This window comes from Zosterops lateralis, assembly GCF_965231275.1.
Source record: "Zosterops lateralis genome assembly, chromosome: 1".
NCBI classification, from domain to species: domain Eukaryota; kingdom Metazoa; phylum Chordata; class Aves; order Passeriformes; family Zosteropidae; genus Zosterops; species Zosterops lateralis.
Window position 1 is genome coordinate 41,987,080 of NC_139762.1, and position 22,794 is coordinate 42,009,873.

General features: G+C 37.2%; 1 protein-coding gene across 6 annotated transcripts in view; it reads left to right on the top strand.

Moving 5' to 3' along the window:
* Positions 1-22,794, top strand: part of RBMS3 (RNA binding motif single stranded interacting protein 3) — a gene marked incomplete at its 3' end in the record, with an annotated part of 441,712 nt that overhangs the window by 295,996 nt on the left and 122,922 nt on the right. For all 6 annotated transcript variants that reach the window (XM_083873885.1, XM_083873884.1, XM_083873887.1 and 3 more), the window contains exon 6: positions 4,158-4,237. In XM_083873885.1, coding sequence (XP_083730011.1) covers positions 4,158-4,237 — 80 coding nt within the window. The remainder of the gene's footprint in view (positions 1-4,157; positions 4,238-22,794) is intronic.

Genomic DNA, 22,794 nt, shown 5'->3' on the forward strand with positions numbered 1-22,794 from the left:
AAGAAGTCCTTGCTCCCTAGTTTATTCTCACCACAAAGGTACTTACGTAACACTATCAGACTGCCCCTCTAGTTATCTTCTTGATATGCTAAAGAAATTCAGTTCTCTGCTGCGTATTCTAACTATGGTCTCCATTCTTTGGGATCCCCTCAGTGTATAATACTGTTACTACCTACCTGCATCCATCTTTGCAAAATGCCTTAAATAGTAAGAAAACATTGTTCTTGAAGATTTGTAATTCCCACTCTTGTAAATGTAAACAATATTCATATGCTGATCATAACATAAATGTGGTAGTAACAATTTCATCTTTAAATATTTACTCTGGGTATAAAAAAAAGTATAGTCCCGATTATCATTTACGTTATTATTATTATTAAGCAAAGTGACTATAGGATATATGTAAACCAAACCCACACTTTTCCATTAAGTGGTAATTACATGGTACTGAATATTTCTCAGGCAATAATTATGTAATCACCATGTTATTCCCGATAAAAAATATTCCTTAATAAAAAATTATATTCAGTTGTTTCTTGACACTGCATCAATCTTTATACAAAGCATGTATAAGAGCTTTGGGGGGGGGGGTTAAAATAATTTGTCTCTTCTCTCTTCTTCTCTTCTCCCTTCCCCTTCCTTCCCTTCCCTCCCCTCCCCTCCCCTCTCGCTTTTTCTTTTCATGTTAAACATTCCCTATTACTTCTAACAACACATAATGACTACTTTGGTTCCATTGCAATCTGTAGAGAGACATATAAATTTTATATTATAAAATAAATTATTTTTTATTATTTTATAATACAATAATGTAAAGTTTTAAAATTATATTAAGTCAATATTTAATAGCAAGATGTGCACATCAAATTATTTGGTTCTGATGCTTGTCTAAGCACCCATTGTTTGGGGTTTGTTTATTTATTTTTTTTTATTTTTCATATTGAAATGTCTTTAGTTTACAAACTATAGATAAAAAAAACCCAAAAACATTCTTCAGGTTTTTTTATAATGCCATTCTTTTCAAAATGGATAGAATATAGACAGTCTCATTACTTTTTTGTATTTGGGAACCCTACAATGTAGTTTCCGGAACTGGGAGATACATAGACACAGGTAAAAAAAATTATTATGGTTTTACTAGTTCCTTTGGGTTTATATCATCTGCACTTTTTAAAAAGTTATAAAAACCTATGGCTTTGGTTTTTTTGGGTTTTTTGTTGTTGTTGTTTTTTGTTGTTGTTTTTTTTTTTTTTAACGTGCATATGCTGGTTCAAAATAATATTCAGATGCATTATAGTTATCTCCAAATTGCATTTAAACATGAATTATTATCTTGGATCCTCTTAGGACCAAAAGTACACAGTTGAAATTAATTTGAAAGTGATATTTCACAAATGATCTAATCAGAACCAAATTTCTATTATCATGTGAAGCTGTTTTTCTTCCTTTTCCAGCAGGAGTGTTGAATATCTATGTCTGTCAGTAGAAGGTTTTGAAGCATCTAGGATCTTTATCTTTTGTGCAGAATATATTTTGCACAATAGAATATATATTTTGTCATATTTTTGTTCTATCAATTATGAAAGGAATGCCAATATTAAAAAATGTATTTAAGCATATTCTTCTCCCAAGTTTACCTGTGCTCAGCTGACATTCTTTTACAGAAAACCTTTTAACATGTCACAATTCCATTAGTGATATTTTTATCAAATACCAGTCTCAAGCAACATTTTGAAACATTGCTAGCTTATATAAGAAGAATAATTCGAAGCACATTCTAAAGTAGAAGAGTGCCGCAACTTTCTGAAGGAAAAGTAGGAGGAATTTATTAATGTAGACCTAAAGAAAGTGTATTTTTGGGGACTCTGCCCAGATACGGCTCATCTTTATGGATAAAACAAGAAGACGAGTAATTGTGAATCAATGTGTGTGGATAGGTTCAACTCGTATAGGTGCTTCCCATAGGCATTGACACCTAAGTGGTTGATATTGGTCAGAATTTTGACTAAACTAAAGCCAGGGTCTTGTTATGGCAAGAATCAGACCATTTTGCTAATGTATCTGGTTCCTCTGTACCCCTAATTTCTCCCAGTCAGTCAGTGTGCTAATCATCCTGAAGAACTCAGATCAAAGGGGTTATTCCTAAGTGAAGGGGTATACAATTATCATTCATGTTTTGGTGGCCCTGGGGAGGACGCCTTCCTGATTAGTGAGTGGCTGCCTGGCCAGCCTTGGCCCAGCCTGGGGGAAAGGCCAGCCCCACAGGCAGAAGTTGCAGAAAACACACGAGGGCTCAGGTGGGGTGGGCAAAGGATGGATGGATGCAGTTGTTACTCAGCAACACGTCTGAGGGGAACATGTATAGAGGGCTTTGTCTATTGTGCTGCCTTTTCAGGCTGAGTCGATAATGCCAGTGTCGGTTTCAAGCGAAGCGTGTGCCAGATTACAGATAGCCAGCAATGGCATTCGAGAGCCGTTAATTGTGAAACTTGAGAGGAAAATGTGCACATTCTTTTTCAGAGTGCTATTCGAATGATGGGCTTTTATCCCAGAACACTGTGGGTTTCACTTTTATTCTCTTCCCACATAAAACGCATGAAGTGCACTGAGTCTCTTTCATTTAGCAGCTTATATATTGCATTCTTTGCAGGGATTGCTTTGGCTTGTTAAAATGTACCCCATGTATTAAAATGAAATTGTCACTGCTGTGTGGTGCAACATAACATGGTTTGACACCAAGTGCCTGAAGCTACAGAAAACAGACTTTTATTGCATTTATTCTTTCAGAGACAAGAGTCTCTAAAGGCTCAGCGCAGACATTCGCTTAGTTAAATCTGAATGAAGCCAAAGTGAACAATCGAAGTTACTGTCTTTGTGCTTGTAGAAATAGCCCAGCCCACATGATACACAGTGATACAACCTGGAAGGGGAAAGTTTTAATAACTTCACCTGAAACAATTGGACAATAGACCGATTTCCTCAAAGAATTAAATGGGCAGGCAGGATTTTTTAGGGTTTTGGGGTTTTTTGGTGGTATGGATCCTTTGGGCTCTGGCAAAATTGTATCCTGGGAGACAAACTGCTACTGCATGTGAACCACTCTTTCCCCAAACTGTGTGACAGGAAGGGTAGCAGATAAATTAATTTTAAAACTATCTAGACTGGTGAGAAGTAAGCAATATATATGTCAGCAGAGTTATTTTGTGGAGAATACCTGGAGGTAGGTACTAGTGTATTGAAGGAGCATTGAACATGGTTTTTAAACACAACTTTTCCAGGAAATTACTAGCTTTCCATTTTTCTCTTTCCTCTTTTCAAAGTTTCTAAACCTCCTCTGTAGCAAAGGTAACTCTTTTTCTGGACTTGTATGCAGCTAATTTAGAAGATCTGAAACAATGGTGAGTTCCCAGATGTGGTATAACCGTGTTTTGGGATTTGACTAGTAACTTTGTATTGCTAAAAATTCTTAAAAAATACATTTACCAATTCACTGTTAATGCTTCAATGTCTCAACACTGAAAGTTATCCTGAACTCACAGAAGATGAACAAGAAGAAGTAAGGCATTTCCCCTGCTGGTGTTACACATAAATTACTGTCTTCACCCAGAATTCGGCTTTAATGTTGTTATAGTCATGTATGCATTGTCTTTGGTTTTACTATAAAGTCTGTCTTTGCAGGTTGTTTTCTTAACACTGTAATCCTTAATAATTGTTGTTTAATCCTCTGTGTTCTTCTCCGAATCCTGCAATTCATTTCTTTAAGCCATTTGAAGTTATTTTGGGTGCACAACAAGCGTAGAAACATGTCCATTGCTTTTCCAAGCAGCGAGAGGATAAAGAATGTCCTTGTTCAGGGTGATGCCCTGGAGCCAGAAGGGGACTGTTCATTGACAGGGCTGTGGCTCAAACACAGCTGGGAGCGCAGCTGCAGGCAGGGAAGGTGGCAGGTCCTTCTCTGAAGCCACACTCTGTCCTAATGGGCTCAACCCGTTTCTCTGCAGAAATCAGCAACAACAGCCTTGAAGATTTCTCTCAGCATCTGTGCTTGTCCCTTTTTTCTCCTTCAGCTTTTTTGTTTTTTGCTGACTGAGTGCTTCCATAACAGTCTAGTAACATATATTGCCTCTACCCATATCCCACTCTCTTCTCTTTTCCAGAATGGAATCCACAGAAAAATGTGAAGTAGTAATTCAACATTTTAATGGCAAATACCTGAAAACCCCACCCGGTCTACCAGGTAAGTCTAGCCACCATTGGGAAATTTAAAATTCACTGAAAAGTTTGAAATGCAAAATCAAAGCCTGTGTCTTCCTGGGGTCTGTGCCACGCAAACCTCCCTGCACAGATCCCCAGACCCTCTTTTTTGGGTCCCAGGCCTCTCTACTGAGGTCTGTGACTTTCCCAGGGCGCCCAGGGTTGGCCTGGACTCCAACATACTGGAATTTATTTTGAAAGTGGCTTAAATTACTGCCCCTGCTAAGAAGACATATAACTTCCCTAGCTGAAGCCTATCCTTTATGATCCATAGCAACTTTTTCTTACCCAGGTTTGATTGTTTTAAGCATTTATGCCTTACAGCAGCAAATTTAAGAACATATAAAATTCATGTTTTATCATTGTGGTTTTTTGTTTTGAATATTGTTTTGTTTATTTGGGTTTTTTTGAAATTGGTATTGAAGTGACATAACTAAATGCCAATGATTTCCTAACAAACTAGGAGTATAACTTATAAGAATATAAGCCTAGCTGCCTCATTATTGATTATAAAATATCCAGGATTTCAAGCTTTATATTCATCACAGTTACCACTTAGTGTTGCTAGCTACTGTTACCAATATTAACAGCAGTAGCTGTTAATACTGAGGATATTTCAAATTTTAAATTATTTTATATATTTTTTCTTGCCATAACTTAATGAAGTCTTGACATTTTCTCACAATACCTTTAGAATATATTCACTGGTGTGTGTCTGTGCCACACTGAAAGCCAAGTTCCAGCTATTATTTTGCTTTTCAAATGTTTAGCTATTATCTGTGAATTTATCAGCTTTGCAAAGTTTAGTGATCAGTAGCTTGATACTTACTGCTTGACAAGACCTCTCCAAGGCCACAAATTTGCAAGGATTTCTCCTCTGGGTTTTCTGAAGTGTTGCATTAAATGAGCAGGAAATGCTTGTAAGAATTGTGTCCCAAGTTGTTATCTCCCTTTTTTTTTCTCCCCCTAGCTTCCTTAAACTATTTCCTTTTTTGATTACTTTCATTAAATTTCTTCTTATTCATTGCCTGGTTCTTTATGCAGAAGATGTACTAAATACTCTAATTAAAAGAAAGCCATCTGCACAGCTACAGTGTACAGCAATTGAATGCTGCAATGTACATATAAATTTTAGTCAGATCACCTTCATGAAAGAATATCAAGCTTTTAGTACAAGCTGCAAGACTCCATCTTAAGATTGCCTTTTTAAAAGTAGTCACTGACAATTTTTTTCAGCACGAGCTGATGAATTACACCACCAACTTTGTCAAGTACAAACTTGGGCTGTGTAGAACAATGGGCTGAACAACACAGACAGAGCACACTTTAACCTTTGGCTTGCCTTTCTGTGTGCACACTTTGAGTCCCAGCAGTAATCTGTTTAATATCATAGCAACACCCAATGGAAAGAGCGTGAATAGCAAGGAGTCAGTAAGGCTGGATTTGTTGGTATAAGCCTCTGTCCTCCATGGTCACATTCCCAGTTGTCTCAGAGAGGACACATCAATAGATCCAGTATTAAAGTAGAATATTCTTACAGAGCGTGCTTGAGACAGAAAGCTGAATGGTAAAGAATGAAAGCTATAAAATGAAAATAATTTCCTTTTTCTCTTCCTTTTTAAAAATTTTAAATAATCAAGAATGTACTGGGTATTCAATACGAACAATGTCAGAAATCAAAACAGGGATCATGATGAGATAGCATGACTATTTACTTCTTGTTATCTCATGTTTCAAGAGATACACTGAAATTGGATTTTAATGGCTATAACTTTTGATGCTTTCTTAAAGGACATGAAGTAGGTCCTTGAAGAAGAAAAGATGTCCATGTGAAAAGATTGCTTACTATGTTTCTCTCATGATTGTTGTTGTCAGATGGCATTTAGTTGCAAGGATTATTTGGAAGTGATTATATTAAGAGTTTTAATTTACCTGAGTACTGTTCAGATGCAGATATAGCATAATGCAGCTTGGGAAAAAGTCACTGAACCATTAACTGAACTCACTCAACTATGCACGAGGTATCTGTAAGATTCCATTTTGTCTTTGAGTTTTGGGAGGCAGATTTTGTATCTCTGAACAGAAGTAATTAGAACTTGTCATAGGGTATTTGGTCCACATAAAAAAGGTTGTTTGTGGCTTGTTATTAGAGTAGGGCACTCTTTAAATCCATAATTAAAAGATTTGTTGTATTCATTCCTCTTCTTCTTAAGAAGCCAGGACACAAACTTGATCACCTGAGCAGTGGGGTCTATTCAAGGGATCTTTTACATTTTATCCAGTGCAAAAAATTATTCACTCCTAGTTTCTTCTTGTTGTAGATTCCTGTTAAGTCTTGAACTCAGTTTCTACATCTCTCCTATGAACCTGTATTTCAGCCTCTCAGCAAAGATAGAAGTGTCTTGCATGAAACAGGAAGGAAAATGAAGTCTCTTCATGTACTTGGAAAATCACAATTAAAGTCTGAAAAGGGTCTTCCCATCATCTCAGTAATTTGCATAGAAGGACAATCATCTCTAGTTTATTGCTGTGACTTCTTTATGGATATCAGTTAAAAAACAAAGAACCGGAGAACATTAGCAGAAATATGCAACCCTATCTGTTATTAACCTCTGCTGCTCAAAGGCCTGATCTTACTGAGAGGGAAAGTGAATCAATTCATCAATCCAAGGGTTAAATTACATTGATTTTGGATTTTCAGATGAATTTCTTTCAGGTGTAACAGTGAACAGAAAGGGTTTTTTGCATTTTTGTCCACACCTGTCATCTGAGCTCTAATGTTGCATAAGGCCCATCAAGAAAGAAATCAGCCTGGCCGTTGGCCATGTGCTACTGGCCTGAGGCTGTGGGATTATGTACCAGACAAATCATTTTGGCAGCTCTCCTGCATCCATGCTGTCTTTCCCTGCTGGGTTCCCTGAGATGCCATCCTGGTGATGTGTCACCACATGTTCTGTGGGATGTGTTCATGAGATTAGCATGTTTAGAGGATAAAATGCTCATGTGCTACAGGGGCAGTTTGCCTGGTTACCCCGTCATGATGGAAGATCTGGAGTAGGTAGCTTTCACATGATGTTGAAGAGCCCTTTAGAAAGTTTGGGAACCATGGCTCTGGCTTTCATGTCAGGACAAAGCATGGGCTATGACTAAGTTATACCTTCACAAAGAATTATCTCAAATATTAATTTTGAATACAGAGCTCTTTTTCAACTAGTTTTTTCTTCACAAATGAGATGTAAATGCAGTTGGATTTTTTAATTTTGGTCATTGTCATTGTCAGGTTTGGGGTTTTTTTTAATGTTAATGTCGTAAGTTAGAAAAAAAGTTACAAGAGCGTAACTGTTATGTACCTGGATGTTTGAGTCTAGCCAAGAGTCATAAATCTAAGCTGGCCCAGGCCAGCAATGGAGCAGGAAAGCAGTGTTACAACTGCAAGGAAAAGAGGGCACACAGGGCACTTTGGAGGCACTGTACTCTGTACCTTCTGAAAGCAAAAACACATCCATCCTTCTTTGACTCTATAATTTCAATCACTGTCTGTTATTTCTTAAACATTGTAGAACTGAGCACTTCAGATCCCCCTGCTTCAACCCAGTCACAATTGTAAAGGTTGTTTTCTGTCTCCTGAAACATTTTGATGGTCAGTTGTATAGTGCCTAGGTAAATTGAGCAGCACGGTGTCTTGGGTTAGTGAATCATTCTCATTAAGGGGCCTTCTCTGTTGAACTCCTTGGCTTCATTCCATTCCAGAAGGAATTGCTCCACTCCTTTGCTTGCTCAACTAATAAACATTTCATGATTTTCAGTCTTAGATTTACAGTACAAAATAATTGTTGTCCCATAAATAATTAGTTAATGTCTTTTCTGAAAGAAAATAATTTCTTTCAGACTAAGAAAGCACCATCATCTCCAGAAATCTGCAAAATCTCAATGCTTGGCAGATTCGATGTCTACTTCATAAATATTCTGAGTAACTTTGAGTGGTTATTATTTTAGTGGGTTTTATTTGTGAGAGGTTTTTTGTTTTCCCTTTATTAGCACTACTTTCCTGAGATAAATAGACCTACATGGCCTAATGGCTATATTTTCATCCCATTGAGAATTCAGCCCCATGTGAAACTAATGATATAGGCCCTGTACAGCCATGCTGAAAGTCAGCAAATGAATTCTGTATTGCTCTACATCTCCATCGAGATGTGAAAAGCACTGCTAATAATGAAGGTAACTCTCTCTCAGTCTTTCTGTACTGCATCTATTTTTGCTGGTGAATAGGAGATTTCATATGAAATCTTGATAATTTTTGACATTTTTCAATCACTGAATTAAATTAAAATTTCCTAGCTCATCTCTCAAGTAGCAAGTTTGGATAGGCAAGTTTAGGGTATGATATTTACACAGTTTTTTTGTTCATGTCCCAGTATCCTTGGATGTTTTTAGATAACTTTATTTTCTCTTTCTGAATAAATGCAAAAATTTATCAACTTCTTACTTTTCTCTCTGGAATTTCACATGAACATGCTTCAATTACGTTAATTATCCTTTGCTGATATGTCCATTATACTCCCTCACAGAATTTTCTAGTTGTTATATTACTTCCTAAATTTCATTTACTTTGTATATACTTTGAGTTGTCAGAGGACATTGGGCCAGTTACTTTCCCAGAGAAAATTTAAAGCAAGTGAGACGTATGAATGTTACATTATGTGGTCAAGAATCTTCCTTTTCTGATTGTTAATTTAATTACAGATATTTGACAGAAAGAAAGAAGAGGGAATTATTATCTTGTGTATGTTAAGAACCCCACAAGTGTCATTTTGATACTGACTTTTCCTAGAGTAAAAATTCTTCAATACAAATTATCTGCAGCAATTCAGCTGTACTTGCAAATACCTCATATCTTGCTTTAATCATTACTGACATGCTTCTTTTTTTTCCTTCTTGAAAATATTCCAAGCACTGCATTTTTATGGACTTATTTCACCAAAATCAATTGATATTTTCTGTCTCTCTCCTTAGTTTAAATATTTCTCTTAGGATGTCTGTCAGGTTCTTCTACCACAGAGTAAATTCAAATAGTTAACCTTTGCTTCAGAGAAGTAGACTTGGAACTTGGAATACCCTATTTAGAGCAACATATTTTCTTGGTTATTGTGCATTAAATGGTGATGAGGGAAGAGTATTCCAGTTGAGGGTTAACTGTGTACTGGAGATTAACAGCATTTTCCACTGTTTTTCTCCTAGTACATGAACAAATGCTATCTTGTTTGTCATTAGTGATGCTGTAAATTGTTTTTCTGAGTGAATGAACTTAAAATGTTTTGTTTGATAGCTTTTTAGACCCTGTCCCTTGGTGCTTTATCTTTTTTTTTTTAAATTTAATTCTCTGTTCATTTATATAGATAAAACACTGAAAAACTCTTCCAAAAGTTTCTTCTTGGGGCATTTTCATAGCTGTCTGTATATATGTATATGTTTTTGACATTTTAAACGAGATAAAACAGCAGCCAAACCTATAAAACAAGTATTGGTTCTTAGATATCTTAAAATATTTGTTGATTGCTACAGAGAACTTAGAATAAAGGGGATTCTGCCAGATTTTCTATTGGTAATACTCAGTGAAACTAGTTTAAAAAGTTAATATTTTACATATTACTATCCTCAAAAATTTTCTTTACTAAAAATCCCCAAATTTTCTCACTTGTATTCTCAGTTCCTTTCATGTATCTGATACTAATGTTATCTGGATCTTTTATATTGTCTACCTGAATTCTAAGAACTTAGGTTTGTAAATACTTTAATTGTTATCTGCTGACTGCGCTATATAAATTCTTCCTTCTTGTATCAGAAGATATGATCCTTGTAAAGACCTTCATAAAAAGTAACACTTTAACAAATTTTCTATTTATCTTTCTCGTTTCAAATTTCTGGCTGTCATTTTTTATGGAATTGCTGTTATCTTCACTTTCTGTGCTCCATAAATACACAAACTCAGCTCATTGTTAGCAGAAGTTTCTTTTACATCATGAACCCTCTGAATATTCTTTTAACTTCTGTTGGTTTCATCTTTTTTCAAAGTCTTCATCTTTGACAAACAGTTAAAATCCTTAACTCCTGCTTGAGCCTTGGTGATGACAGCAAGGCCTCTGTAAGCCCTGCCCTGCTTTGGCCCCCATGTGCTTCCCATGCCCTCAGGAATGTGCAGGTGCTGTCCCAAGCTCAGATCTCTCAGACCAACAATTCCATGCAGAATGGGCTCTGTGGACCTATTGCCTGAGTTGTGGTGGATGTTAAGAGGTGCCTGGGTGGTGTGTACAGCTCTCACAAGAGAATGTCCCTAGGGAAATAGTTTCATTTTTCAGACATCACATAGGGTTTAGGATCACACCAACTTTGCAGAACACAGTCATAAAGATGGACTTTATAACCAAGAAACTGCAGAATGGGTACTGAGTTATTGGAAAATATAAAACCTTTTGCTTAGAAAGCGGTTCGCTGCCTAGATCTCAGTGACTTTGGTTTGTGGCTCATGCAGGCTTCTGTGAAGTGGCCAAAACCTCATCACTGCTCCATGTCTGCCCACCCTTTTAGACTCACAATTGTCAAACACCACCAGCACAGGCTCCTGGCTTTACCCTCCTTCCAGTACTTTGCCAAACATCATTTGTACTTAATCCAACATGTACCAGCTCTTCAGCAACAGATTTCCAAAAACTTTTGACTTCACCTGAAATCAAGTGTTTCTTGGACTTTCAAAGTTTTCTTCCTTCCAATGACAGCTTTTAAAATGTGATGATATTTGTTTTGCCTCATTGCATTCTTAAGAATTTCAAATGTAAAGGGTGTCCTCTTGTACCACTAAACAAGATAGGGTTCTCTGTCTTTAGCTTCTTCTTTTTTTTTTTTTTTTTAATTTCTTCAGAATTATGTTTATGTAACCTTCCATTGTCCTTACTATGCTGACAATGCTGTAGGTGCTTCTGATTTCATAGCACATATTTCCATGTCATGTTCAAATGGATGCAAAAATCCATTCCAATTTCCTAGGTTTCTTGATCTTAGAGATTGCATATTCTTTAGATACTTTAAAGGCAAGGGTTATTTCCCTAAAAAAGAAAAAAAAAAAAAAAAAAAAAAAAAAAGAATTCCTATCTATTCAAGATTTTATCTCATTTTCATTTAGTTCAAAAAGAAATCCCTTTGGTTAGGAGGATACAGAATTATTTGTTTACTCAATAAACCCCAAAAGTGGTACGTGCTAATTTCTTGGAGGAATGAGGGCTGAGCCAATTTGTATTTAAGATATTAAGAAGAGTGTATTAGTGCTAAGCCATGTAATTTGAGCTCATGAGGAAAGCTGTGTGAGAGAAGACAGAATGCTGATATCATCGAAACCCTGCTTTTCCAGAAATACATAAAATTGTTGATGATGGGGACAGCCTCAAACATCTGAAGTGCTACATATTTATGTTGTGTTTTATATGATCTTGTACTGATCTGTAAGTTCCTAGGAAAAGAACTATCTTTTTTTTTTATTTCAAAAAGCTATGTGATCAAATGTTGAGTTTTGTAATCTAGCTGTATAATTAAGGAGAAAGTGTTTTACGGGGTTGGAGGTTTTTGTATTACTTTGTAACTAGAGGAAACAAAAAATGCATGAGATTGATTTGGTTGTGATATCACAGTAATTCAGGTCATGATGTATAAAAGAGCATTACTGCAGTTTGGATTAAAATCTTCCACTTGGTTTATAAGAATGAAAGTTAGAGAACAATATGACATATAAATGAGAAAAGATTATTCCTTTTTTTTTTTCTTCCTACCACAGTAGCACCTGTCATATCTTTCCTAAGATTTCTAAAAGTCTGCAGCATAAACAGAGAACTGCATTCCTTTCTCATTCATAATATCTAGTGGTAATGAACTGTGCCACAGTTTATCTAAACTAATTTCAATATATACTTTTCTTTTTTCTTTTATCTCGTGGGCATTTTTGCTGTTAGGAGTTAGGAGTGACTATGTAAATCTTCTAATTCAGAAAATCCATTCCCTTTATGGGAAATGGCGGATATTTGTTTAAGAACAAAAAAGTCCCTTCTGTATGCTACTGCTGCATAACCAGCACAGCTGAGAGTGTGTGTGCACTGAATTCTGTCTTGCCTCATACATCAGCAGGAGAAGTGTCGACAAGTTTCTGGTCCAGGGACAGTGCTGTTCCTTGGATGCACTTGTAAAATCCAAGACAAGACAGACGAGTTGCGCAGGTGTTATGGCAGGCAAAATTTATGAGCCAGAAAGATTCACAGCTTGAATTTCAGATTGTTTAGGTCTAAAGGGCTGGAAGTTTAAAACAAAGCAATGCAAATAAATAAAAACATGCAAATCAGACCATGAAACAATGTGGAACATTGTAAAATTATTTGTACATGATTCAGATTTCAGGGAGGAATTCTGCTTTTGCATCAGCTGTGGCCAGCAGTGGCACAACTCCTCCTGTTTCTTCCTCTCCTGCATTACTTTATTAGTCCCTTCAGGACACTTTAAATGATGGAGTACATCTGCTTCGCAGACCCTACTGCTGCAGTATAGTTGTCACACCTGAGCCAACTAGTTTAAAAGTCATTTTAAAAGCCAGTTTGAGCAAGGCTGAGCACAGACTAACCACTTGAGCTCATACTGTGTTATGCTCAGTAATAATACCCAGCAAGTGGTTTGCATGATCTCACATTTTTTAACTGAGGAAAATTATTTCCCTTTCAGGCCTTTCATAGAAAAAAATCTTCCTTTTCTCCTCCCTCCCTTACACTTTTCCACTTGCTTATACATTGAACACTTTTAAATTCAAAGTGTAGAGGAATTTATGTCAGAAGTTTCAATCTTCTTTACCTTTACCCTGTAAATTCCAACTAAGCTGAACAAAAAAAAAAATATTGAATCTTAACACTATGCAAATAGATATTTTTTGACACAGTCCTTTGGGCATCTGTATTTCAACCAGAAGTTGAAGCCTCTGGGAATGAACTTTTCGGATGTCCCAATAAAATTGGAGTATTGAATTTTCACATGTTTTGTAACACTACTGTAAATCAGCAAACATCCAGGAGAGATGCCTTGATGTGCCCTTGGGTGGCAGACAGCCTTATGGAGGCTCTCAGCTGGCTTTGTCCCATGAGGGCTGGTACAGAGAGTTTTCTACAAAGACATTTTCACCGGCAGAGCATGTGAAAAAATTGGTAGCTGGAAAGAGTGGATACATATCTGAACTTCTGAGTACTTGTCTGAACAGAAGTCATCCTGCAGGTGCTTGGCATTTTGGGAAAAAATTGGTGTTGATGCCTTTAGGAAGGACTTTGTAGTGAGAAAGGAAATGTCATGAGAAAAGGAAGACACATATAAAGGGAAAAATTACACAGAGCTCGTTCTCCCTTTGTAGTCTTGCCTTCCTGCCTCCCTCCCTCCAAAAGTAAACCTAGCACTAGAGGAGCATTGAGGACTTTTCTGCAGGCCTTTCCCCCTGAGCATGAAGTGACATGAAGTGTCTGAAGTAGTGTGTGAACGTATTTCCCTTTGAGGTTCATCCTGACAAAGTAAGATGAGTGTATCACAAGAGCAGTTTCCATATGGTTTGAATACCAGGAGCCTCTTGCATACTTGAAGTCTCTTTCTCACCCTTCTCCTCAAATCGTGCTGCAAAACACAGAGAAAAGCAATTCAGGCTTGAAAGCACTGGGAAAGCAGAAGGCTAAGATTCTATTTGATTTTTTTATTTGTTTGTCACAGCAACAATGTCATTATGCTGGTCAGCAGTCCTGAGCAGCTGTGAAAACCCCATTTCTTTGCCATTTCTCTGAGCCTTTCTTGTTTGAATGGCAGCATTTGATCACAGGATCATAGAAAGGTCTTTCCCAGGTTCAATCACAGGAACTTGAAAGAAGGGCAAAGCAGCCTACATTTTACTTGGGCTGCCTCAGTATCTATGATGTGTCTGCAATTTATCTTCTACAATGTAAGAGACATCAAGAGGGAGGGGAAAGGTGATGGATATCTGATTTTACATTTGTCCTTTTTGTTAAAGCTCATTAAAACAGCATTTCATATATAGCCTTTACCCTACCACCCAGTATATAATCTTTCAGTCTATAGTATTTTTGGAATTGCTGCCATTCAGCAAAGAAAAAAGAAACCAAAAAAAAAAAAAAAAAAAAAAAAAAAAAAAAAAAAAAAAAAAAAAAAAAGGAGAAAAAGGGCAAAGGAGTAATTATTTAACTTTTAGATTGCACAGATATGGTAGGAAAAAATAACTTTAACTGCCAAGTTTAACAATCCCTACTTCATATGAGACTTTTACATTTCAAAAAATGCAAATTTTAATGACAAAAGAAATCCCCCAAAAAACTAAAAAGATATATATCCCAGTTGCCATGGGTGACTCTTCAGTTACATTGTTGTATTACAATTGTTGTATATACAATCAGCATTCTTCTCAATTATGTTACTGATTGCACAATGAATTCACTAGTCCTGAGCCTTTTTTCTTTCTTTTTCCTTCCCTTTTCCTCTCCATTTTCTTTCTTCCTTTTTTTTTCCTCTCTTCCCTTCCTCTCCTCTTCCTCTCCTTCTCCCTGTCCCCCTTTCAGTAAATACTGTAACTTTGTGATCATATGTGAAGCTTTTTAGTTCAGAGCTTATACTTTTTTTATACTGTAAAAATTTGAAATATGTATTCAAATTAAGTAAATATGACCCAACAGCTTCCTAACTGTATTCTTGTCTGGATTTCCCCTTCTAACCTAACCCATGGTAACAGCACCATGAATAAACACCTGCCCTTCAAAGAAATTCTTCATCAGCTGAATTTTACATTACAGTGTAATGAAAACCTCAGCATTTGGAAGTTTCAAAAGAAGCCTGGTAGCATAGGAGTAAATATATTGCAAGAGCCTGCATTTCACTGATGTAGGAGTTGATGTCATTGGTTATTTTCATCTCTAATTTATCTTGTTTCAGACTAGCCTCAAGGGTGCCTCTAATAGGAACCAGGGAAAAGTGAGCTGGATTCTTTGAAAGCATTCTTCTTGATTGTGAGCAGTAGCACCAAGAAATTTGCTTTTGCCTTAGGAGGCTTTAATTCCAACAGAGGTGTGGTGGATACAAGTTTAGGTTGAGTAGCTCCTTTTCCATATGACTTATCTTTACTTCAGCATACTGTATATGATGTAAGAAGAAATAGTAATTAAAAAGCTTAAATGATTTTGTGTGTGTGTGCGTGTGTGTGTGTGTGTGTGTGAATGAGGATTGAGGTATTGGTAGGCAAGTATTCATTTATATATGTTTTGCCTGCCTGTAATTTCAACCAAACAGTCCTTTTGTGTATAACATGACCCAGGCTGCTGATATAGCATTGTGTACTGCTGCATCCAAAGTGGGACTTAATTTCAGTGCTAAGAAAGTAAGAGATGTAGATGGGAAATAATATTTGAAGGTGGAAAATATTGAAGATATTGGAATTGGAGTGTGCCTTGAATTTAATTTTCAAGCTTTTTTTTCCCAATGATATTGCTTTGGAAGAAATTTTATGGCTTTGGAAGAATAGAAAATATTCAGCACCCCTAAAAACATATATAATCAGTGGTCTGAATCAGGATTCTGCTGTTCTGATCATTTTGTGTGATCATTGATTCCAGAAGGTTTTTCTGAATGCCAAAGTAGTGACGTAAAGGAGGCTTATTCTGTAAGTGGATTGCATATTACTCCTCTGGTATCTGGTACTAATTTAACATTTTGGGCATTTTTTGAATTAGTTTGAGTGTGAAGTATGTCAGTCCCATTAATTTGCAGGGATACTTAGGTATTGAAGTCTTTTAGGCTTAATTGAATCTATTGACCATTAATCAACATTAATGTAACCAAGTGTATGAAAATTTATAGATAGAGCTGGACTGTCAGACCTGGGAAATAAAACTGTTTCTTCATCCAACAAAAACAACATGGAAGCTGAAAGCTTCTATTTGTCACACAAGAAAGATCAACTGAGGATCAGGAAAAAGATCCACCCTTCCTTTAATTTGAGAGTTTCAAAAAGATGCTAATTAAATTGATTTTGATAATGGTTTTTGTTCAACAGATGTTCTTCTCCTAGAAAATACATGAGGACCACCAACATACTTCAAACAGACCCCCAGAAAAGAGCAGTCACCACATAATGGCTTTCAGTCATCACTGATGTGTCTAAATCAATGGCTAATTTGTTATCTCATCACCATTTCTCGTGCATCAAATCCTGTACCTAGCAGTGAACATGAAAACACTTCTGCCTGATTGCTGCATATCTTCTAATAACAAACACAGACTTAATTCTGTTTATTTTCATGCTTCTTACCTTTTTCAAGGGAAAAACAATGTAGGCAGAGACTAGTGGTAACTGCTGTGCAAGACTGCCATTGTAATTAGCCCATTTTCCAGGAACACAATGATTCCCAAGCAGTCCAGTCTCAATCTGAAACCTGTAATAGTGCCCTAAGGAGGTATTGGGAAAGGCTTTAGCCAGCACAAGTACATTTAATAAAACTAAGTGTGGCTGTCAGGACTTACAAACACTAGTTAAGAAATCAAAATAATTCAGTTATCTAACACAGCCGATGGATTCCAGACTGGGGTCTATTGATGGTTGATGTTCAGCATCTAAGAGAGGTGTGGCAGGGAATGATTAAGCAGGGAAAGACACAATGCCAGGTTCATTGAGATGTCAGTCCCACTACTCATGCTCTATGAGCAGAGACCTTTGGAAACTCCAGACATCATGCTTTCTGTGAGGAAGTTCAGCTGTTAGGAATATGGTATGTTTGGTCTTTGGCTTAGTCCACATTTAGTAATTTTTTTTAGCATTTCTTAAACTGCTACTTTGTTGGTAAGAACCAGCTTAACCTGTACAAGCAACTATTCAGGAAACAGCTGACTGCATCTTGCTTTCCTTGCACCTTGCAGAGAATATCTCGATTAATAAAATGGTTGTCCATCACTCTTCCCCGTTCCCAGCAGGCTTAGTGCAGTGTGTCTTCCCTGCAGCTAGCAGAGCCTTGCTGTCACCATCTCTTTTATGCCAGCATTTCAAAAAATTTCCTCCATGGGTTTTGAGCAGCCTCAGCTGCACTGAACTTCTTGTAAATACAATCCCGCATCTCCATGTCCTGTGCCTGCAGCACTAGATCAGACAGCGTCTGCATCTTGTCACTTATCCTCTCCTGAAGGAAGGGTTTTGCTGCATCATGACACAGCACAGATTCCTCCACTCTTGGTAGGCAGACTGGGCACCAATGACTTTGACCTCGAGCCTGTCTGTTGTGTCCTTTTCTCAATGCAGAGTCAAAGCTGCTTAATGTTTGGCCCTGTGACAGGTTAGAAAGCAGAAACCTTCTGTTTTCTGATAACCTCTTTCAATAACAAGTTTGTGTCGTTGGAGCTAAATCCGTGTGACAGTTACTTGTGTTGGAATATCCCTTTTGCTCAGGGTTTTCAAGCTCTAATACATGTGAAATATGCTGACTTGAATATGCCTTGCATTGTTGCTTTTTGTAGATGAAGATACAGTCCAACAGCCTAGGAAAATTTGAGTTATGCTCCCACCTGTCATGCCAGAATTGTTGGCAAGCCCATTTTCCATTAAAGCTCATTCTCAGGATTGTGTGGATGTATATCTATCTATCTATCTATCTATCTATCTATCTAGGGTTTATTTTCCCCCTGAAATCTCATTGAAGACCTTGATTGAGGAAGGTTTCTTATCACATACTTAAATAACCCCTGCTCAAATTTTAAATAAATGCTTGGGGGTTTTTTTAGGTTTTTTTTTTTTTTTTTTTTGGTTTTTTTTACCTGAATAGCAGTGGTCTCCTGGGTCTGAACCTTCTGTATAAAGATTAAACGAGCATCTGGGTGGGAGAGCAAAGGTCCTTCTCTATCATCTGCCAAGGTTTTGAATGATTTTTTTTTTTTTTTTCTCTTAAAGACAAATGAAAGTTAAAAGATTTGGATAGAACAAAATCAATTTACCTGAATTGGTTGAGCAAGCCAAGAACTCCTCTGAATCACCAAATCTTTAGATGCATATTGACATCCACTCACAGTAAAAACAGTTCTGTTCTTTTTATATTCAGAATGCTTTGGACATTTTTGTTTGTTCAATAAGTATATCTATTTCCATTCTGTTCAATGTTTCTAATATTTTACCATCTTACAAATTAATTAGCTCACAGACTAATATACAGAAAAAAGCTTTGGCCATTCTTTGGCAGAGAAGGTGAGACCAAAAATGAGAAGATACCATGCAGGAAGTTTGGAGTGCTAAGAATAATAATAATTAATGCATAGCTTTTTCATATACTTTTTCACTAATGGAGCTCAAAAGAAATCTGGTTTTTAATCCTACGTCTTAGTTCAAGCTCATTAACTCTTCTTAAAGTCAGATTGTGTTCATTTTGATGGTTTTGATGGATTTTATTTTGGTTTTAGTGATTATAAATCTGTTTTCCTAGTTAATCCATTTTAAGGAATTAAGTTTCCTGATATTTCACCATTGTGCACTGATTTTTGAGACCACTGCTGCCTGCATCTTCCTTCTGCATACTGCTTTTCATTTGTTGACATATGCTTTTGTGCTGAAATACCTGTGTTTTGGAATTAGAGCTCAGCTGAGCTGGATGGGGAATTGAGCCATGAAGGTTAACATTCACTTGCCTTAGTTCATTTTTACGAGCTTCTGCAATTGAGCTTAGCTCTTAGAAAAGGACTTGTGTTCCTTTTAAGAGGATATCCTTTTGCTCTTGTGGCACTTTAAAGGTCTGTCCCTAGTATCTGCCAAAACCAAAATAACAATTCCTTAGGTATTTCCTGTTTTCTCATGTTAAGAGCTCAAAAGCATCTATCAACTTAAAACAGTTCCTCCTCTTCCGTGCTAGCTTTTAAAAGTTGCATCAGTCCTAGAAACATCCAGTTTTCTGAAAGTCCCCTTGACTTTGACATCCTGATAGATTCTTCTTTTAATATTTGGTCTTTAGTTTCATTCTTTTTGCTGTGCATTGAAATTTTTTCACTGCTTGTTGCCTGTTTGGAAATCTCAAAACTCTATTCCAGACAAAAAGACAGTCTTTAAGATGCTCAATCTTCTCTTTTGCCAGAATTAGAAACATGCTTTTGCCAGATCCTGGATTTAATTTCCTAGTTAAAGGACTTCACCGTCTTTTTTCTATTTTTTTTTTCATCCTTATTTGCCTTAAAATAGTTTGCTTGTTTCCCTGCGTAGTGAGATGACAGTTCTGAGAATGTCTTTGGGCTTGTGAGCTCACAGGAAGAGGATGCTGGGGAATAAGCACTTAGTGGCATCATCACTGCTTTCCCATGGCTCTTACTGCTTGGTTGAGAGAAAAGATTCTTATCTACTCTATTTATATTCTTCATTTTAATTATTGCTTTTTCACTGTACAAAAATAAAAAGGGGAAAGTTTGGAATCTCTGACCCCTAGATTCTAAGTAGTATCATTTTAACAGCCCACAAAAAAACATTTTTCCTCCTGAGACTCTGCTTGTCAGAGTCCAATACTCTCTGATATGACTCCTTAAGACGTTTCACATGAGAAGAGTTCCAGATTTGTTTAAAGATGCTTGACATCATGTGGGGTTGTGATTTAGAAGAGCAATACAATGAAACCTCAACACATGCATGATATGGCAGTCATTTCACACAACAGAATCAGAATAAAAATGTGATTTCCAGGACCAGTCTATTGCTGCACTATTATGGTGCCAAACATTCCCAGTCACTGCAGAGGAACATGTGGCTCAAACCCAGCCCAAATCTATTGCTTTTTTTATTTATTTATTTCTCTTATTAGCTGCCTGTATGTTATACTTTACACGGGCCCTGCAATTCGTAGACATTTCCTCCATGATTCAGAAGAACACTCACACCTTTTGGGTTGAATCAGGGAACTCCATTTACACAAACAGGTGATCCACTCAACTGATAATGCTCTTTATATAAAGCAAAGGGCTCTTTACCTTGTGAGTGTAATTTGTGTTGAGTTCAGTTCAAATTTCTTAACAGGGCTGTTGCTTGTATATTCTTCTTTCTTAGCAAGGTCGCTTGTATATTCTTCACTGAACTTCAAGAGCACATACCTCGCCTGTGCCCATCCCCGAGTCCAAGGATGATGAGCTGTTGGTCAATGATTTTCTGCTCCCATCTCAGGCCAGCAAGAATGATCATTGATGTTGCACAGTGAACTCAATCCGTTCATCACGTCTGACCAGCCCTATTGCCTGGTCACAGTGAGGGTGGGAATATATGCCTATGGGGAATGTTGGTGAACTCAGAAGCCTCCCTGAGCCCATTTGTGTTGCTTTGCTTTGTGGGGTTCAGCCCATCATCATTTACACAAGCACTGCTGATAGCTTCTGTACAAAGATGTCTGGTGTCCCTTTTCTTAATCTGTTGCCTTTCCTTACCAAGGAAAGCGATGCAGTCCATGACTCAGTGAAGTGCCTCTTTGGCATGCCCCCCAAAGGACAGCAGCCTCTGCCTTCCTCTGTCCTGCTTGCTCGAGGTATCCTTGCAGACATGGAGCATCAGAAGACTACTCTGATGGTCATTGAGATGATTGCCCCTGCATGTGACCACCAAAGCAACCTCTTGATATCATGAGTTGCCACATGCCTTGCTTTCTGAGCCCCATAGAACCACAGACCCCACTTGCTGGCACAGAACTCACCAAGCTCCTCATCCTTGTAGTGCTAAGAAAACTTGATGACTGCCAGTCCTGGCCTACAAGCTGTGGCCTTTTTGACAGGTCTGAGGCAGCAGGACTGTTCAATGTTCTAATGCCAAATGTAAGTTTTTGAAGGTATTTGATGTTACACTGGATTTTTATTTATAAGATTCCTGTAGCAATATGTGGAAATCACAACAACAAGCATGATACAGCAATTGTAATACACAATATTGAATCACAATACAAACCTGATTCAAAATGCCTGTGGTTATTTATGCTCCACCATCACAAAGAGAGACCTTCTGTCTTCATTACAGAAGTCCCAAACACAGATTGAATAAAAAGCAGCCTGGAAATCTTTAGATGGCCTGTATATTGTGGCAATCTTACCATTTTTCCTATCAGTTTGCATTTTTCTGCTTATTTGTAAGAATCAATGTTGTGATTTTTTTTTTTTCCCTATACTGAGTCATAGGTCTAATTTTAGCCACTAGTTCTGAAAGAAAAATCTTTATATTTCACTAAAATCAAGTCTTCAAGTTGTTGGGGGAAGAGGAGAGCCTTCATAATGCCCGGAGTTATTTGGAGATTCAGAGTCAAAGACTCTAGGGTAATTGCGCGTGACATTTCTGATCTGAGATCTGTCTGCTGTGGGAAGGGGGACAGCTCACTTGAAACATTTCCCAGGATCAAGGCTTTTTCTGGCTCCATCAGGAGTTTCATGTTTAAATGGCAATTCAGTCAGATGTATTTTGAGCCATCAGCATGTGGATGCCAGCTCAGCCGTGCAGGGACAGGGTGGCTTTGTGTGCACTGGTGGGAAGTTACATTGGGATGTAAGGCTGCATGTGGCTAATAGAGTATAAAATACTATATATACTCTTGATTTTTTTAGGCATCATGATTAAAGTGAGGCAAAAGCAAAGCCATGAAAGTTAATTTTCAATTTTCCATGCTAAAAAAAGGGAAGGAGAGGAGAAGTAGCCTGGATAAGATGTGGGTAACACAAACCATATATGTATGAAGCTATTCTAACCTTTGCTATACTTGTGAAGAGTTTCTGTAGAGAGCATGGTCAGCTTTTAAGCTGCAGCCAAGATGTGGAGAGCAGTGGGCATTATGCATTCCATTTTCTGTGCTATGGTGTTGGAGCCAGGGGTGTCTGATGAAATCTCATAATGAAACATGTGAATGCTTTGAGCAGTTGAACACAGTTCAGCAAAGCAGAGCTGAACTAATGTGGACTGCCTGTTTGCCAGTAAACAGATAATTGCACTCCCTTGTTTAATTGAATTTTTGTGAAAGTGAAATAGATTTTGGTAAAGTCCACCATGAAAATGTGTTCTACATGTTGATCCTGTATATAGGGGATCAAGATACAAAGGAGAGGGAGGGTGTCTTATCAGATACGCAGATAAGACTTGAGGTTAAATTCTTACAAAAATAATACAATTTCCACATCTTATGAAATTTATGTTTTTACCCAGAAGGTTTACCATTGCTGCAGCTGCTGTTATCAGTAGCAATCTCTTCATAGATGAATTAGAGTCAGGGAACATTATTAGGCCACAAAAAGTTCTTTTGTTTTTGCAGAACAACCTTGACATGTATCATTCATACGTGGTTAGTTTGCGTTTCTTGGCTACCAGCCATTCTAAACGGTAAAGAGCATATTATTGGACAATATGAGGTTTTGGGGTCTTATTTTAAAAAGGAAAAATCAAAGAATCCTTTTGATTCATGTTATTTCTCATGAGGCTATCGTTTCAAAGGCTTGGCA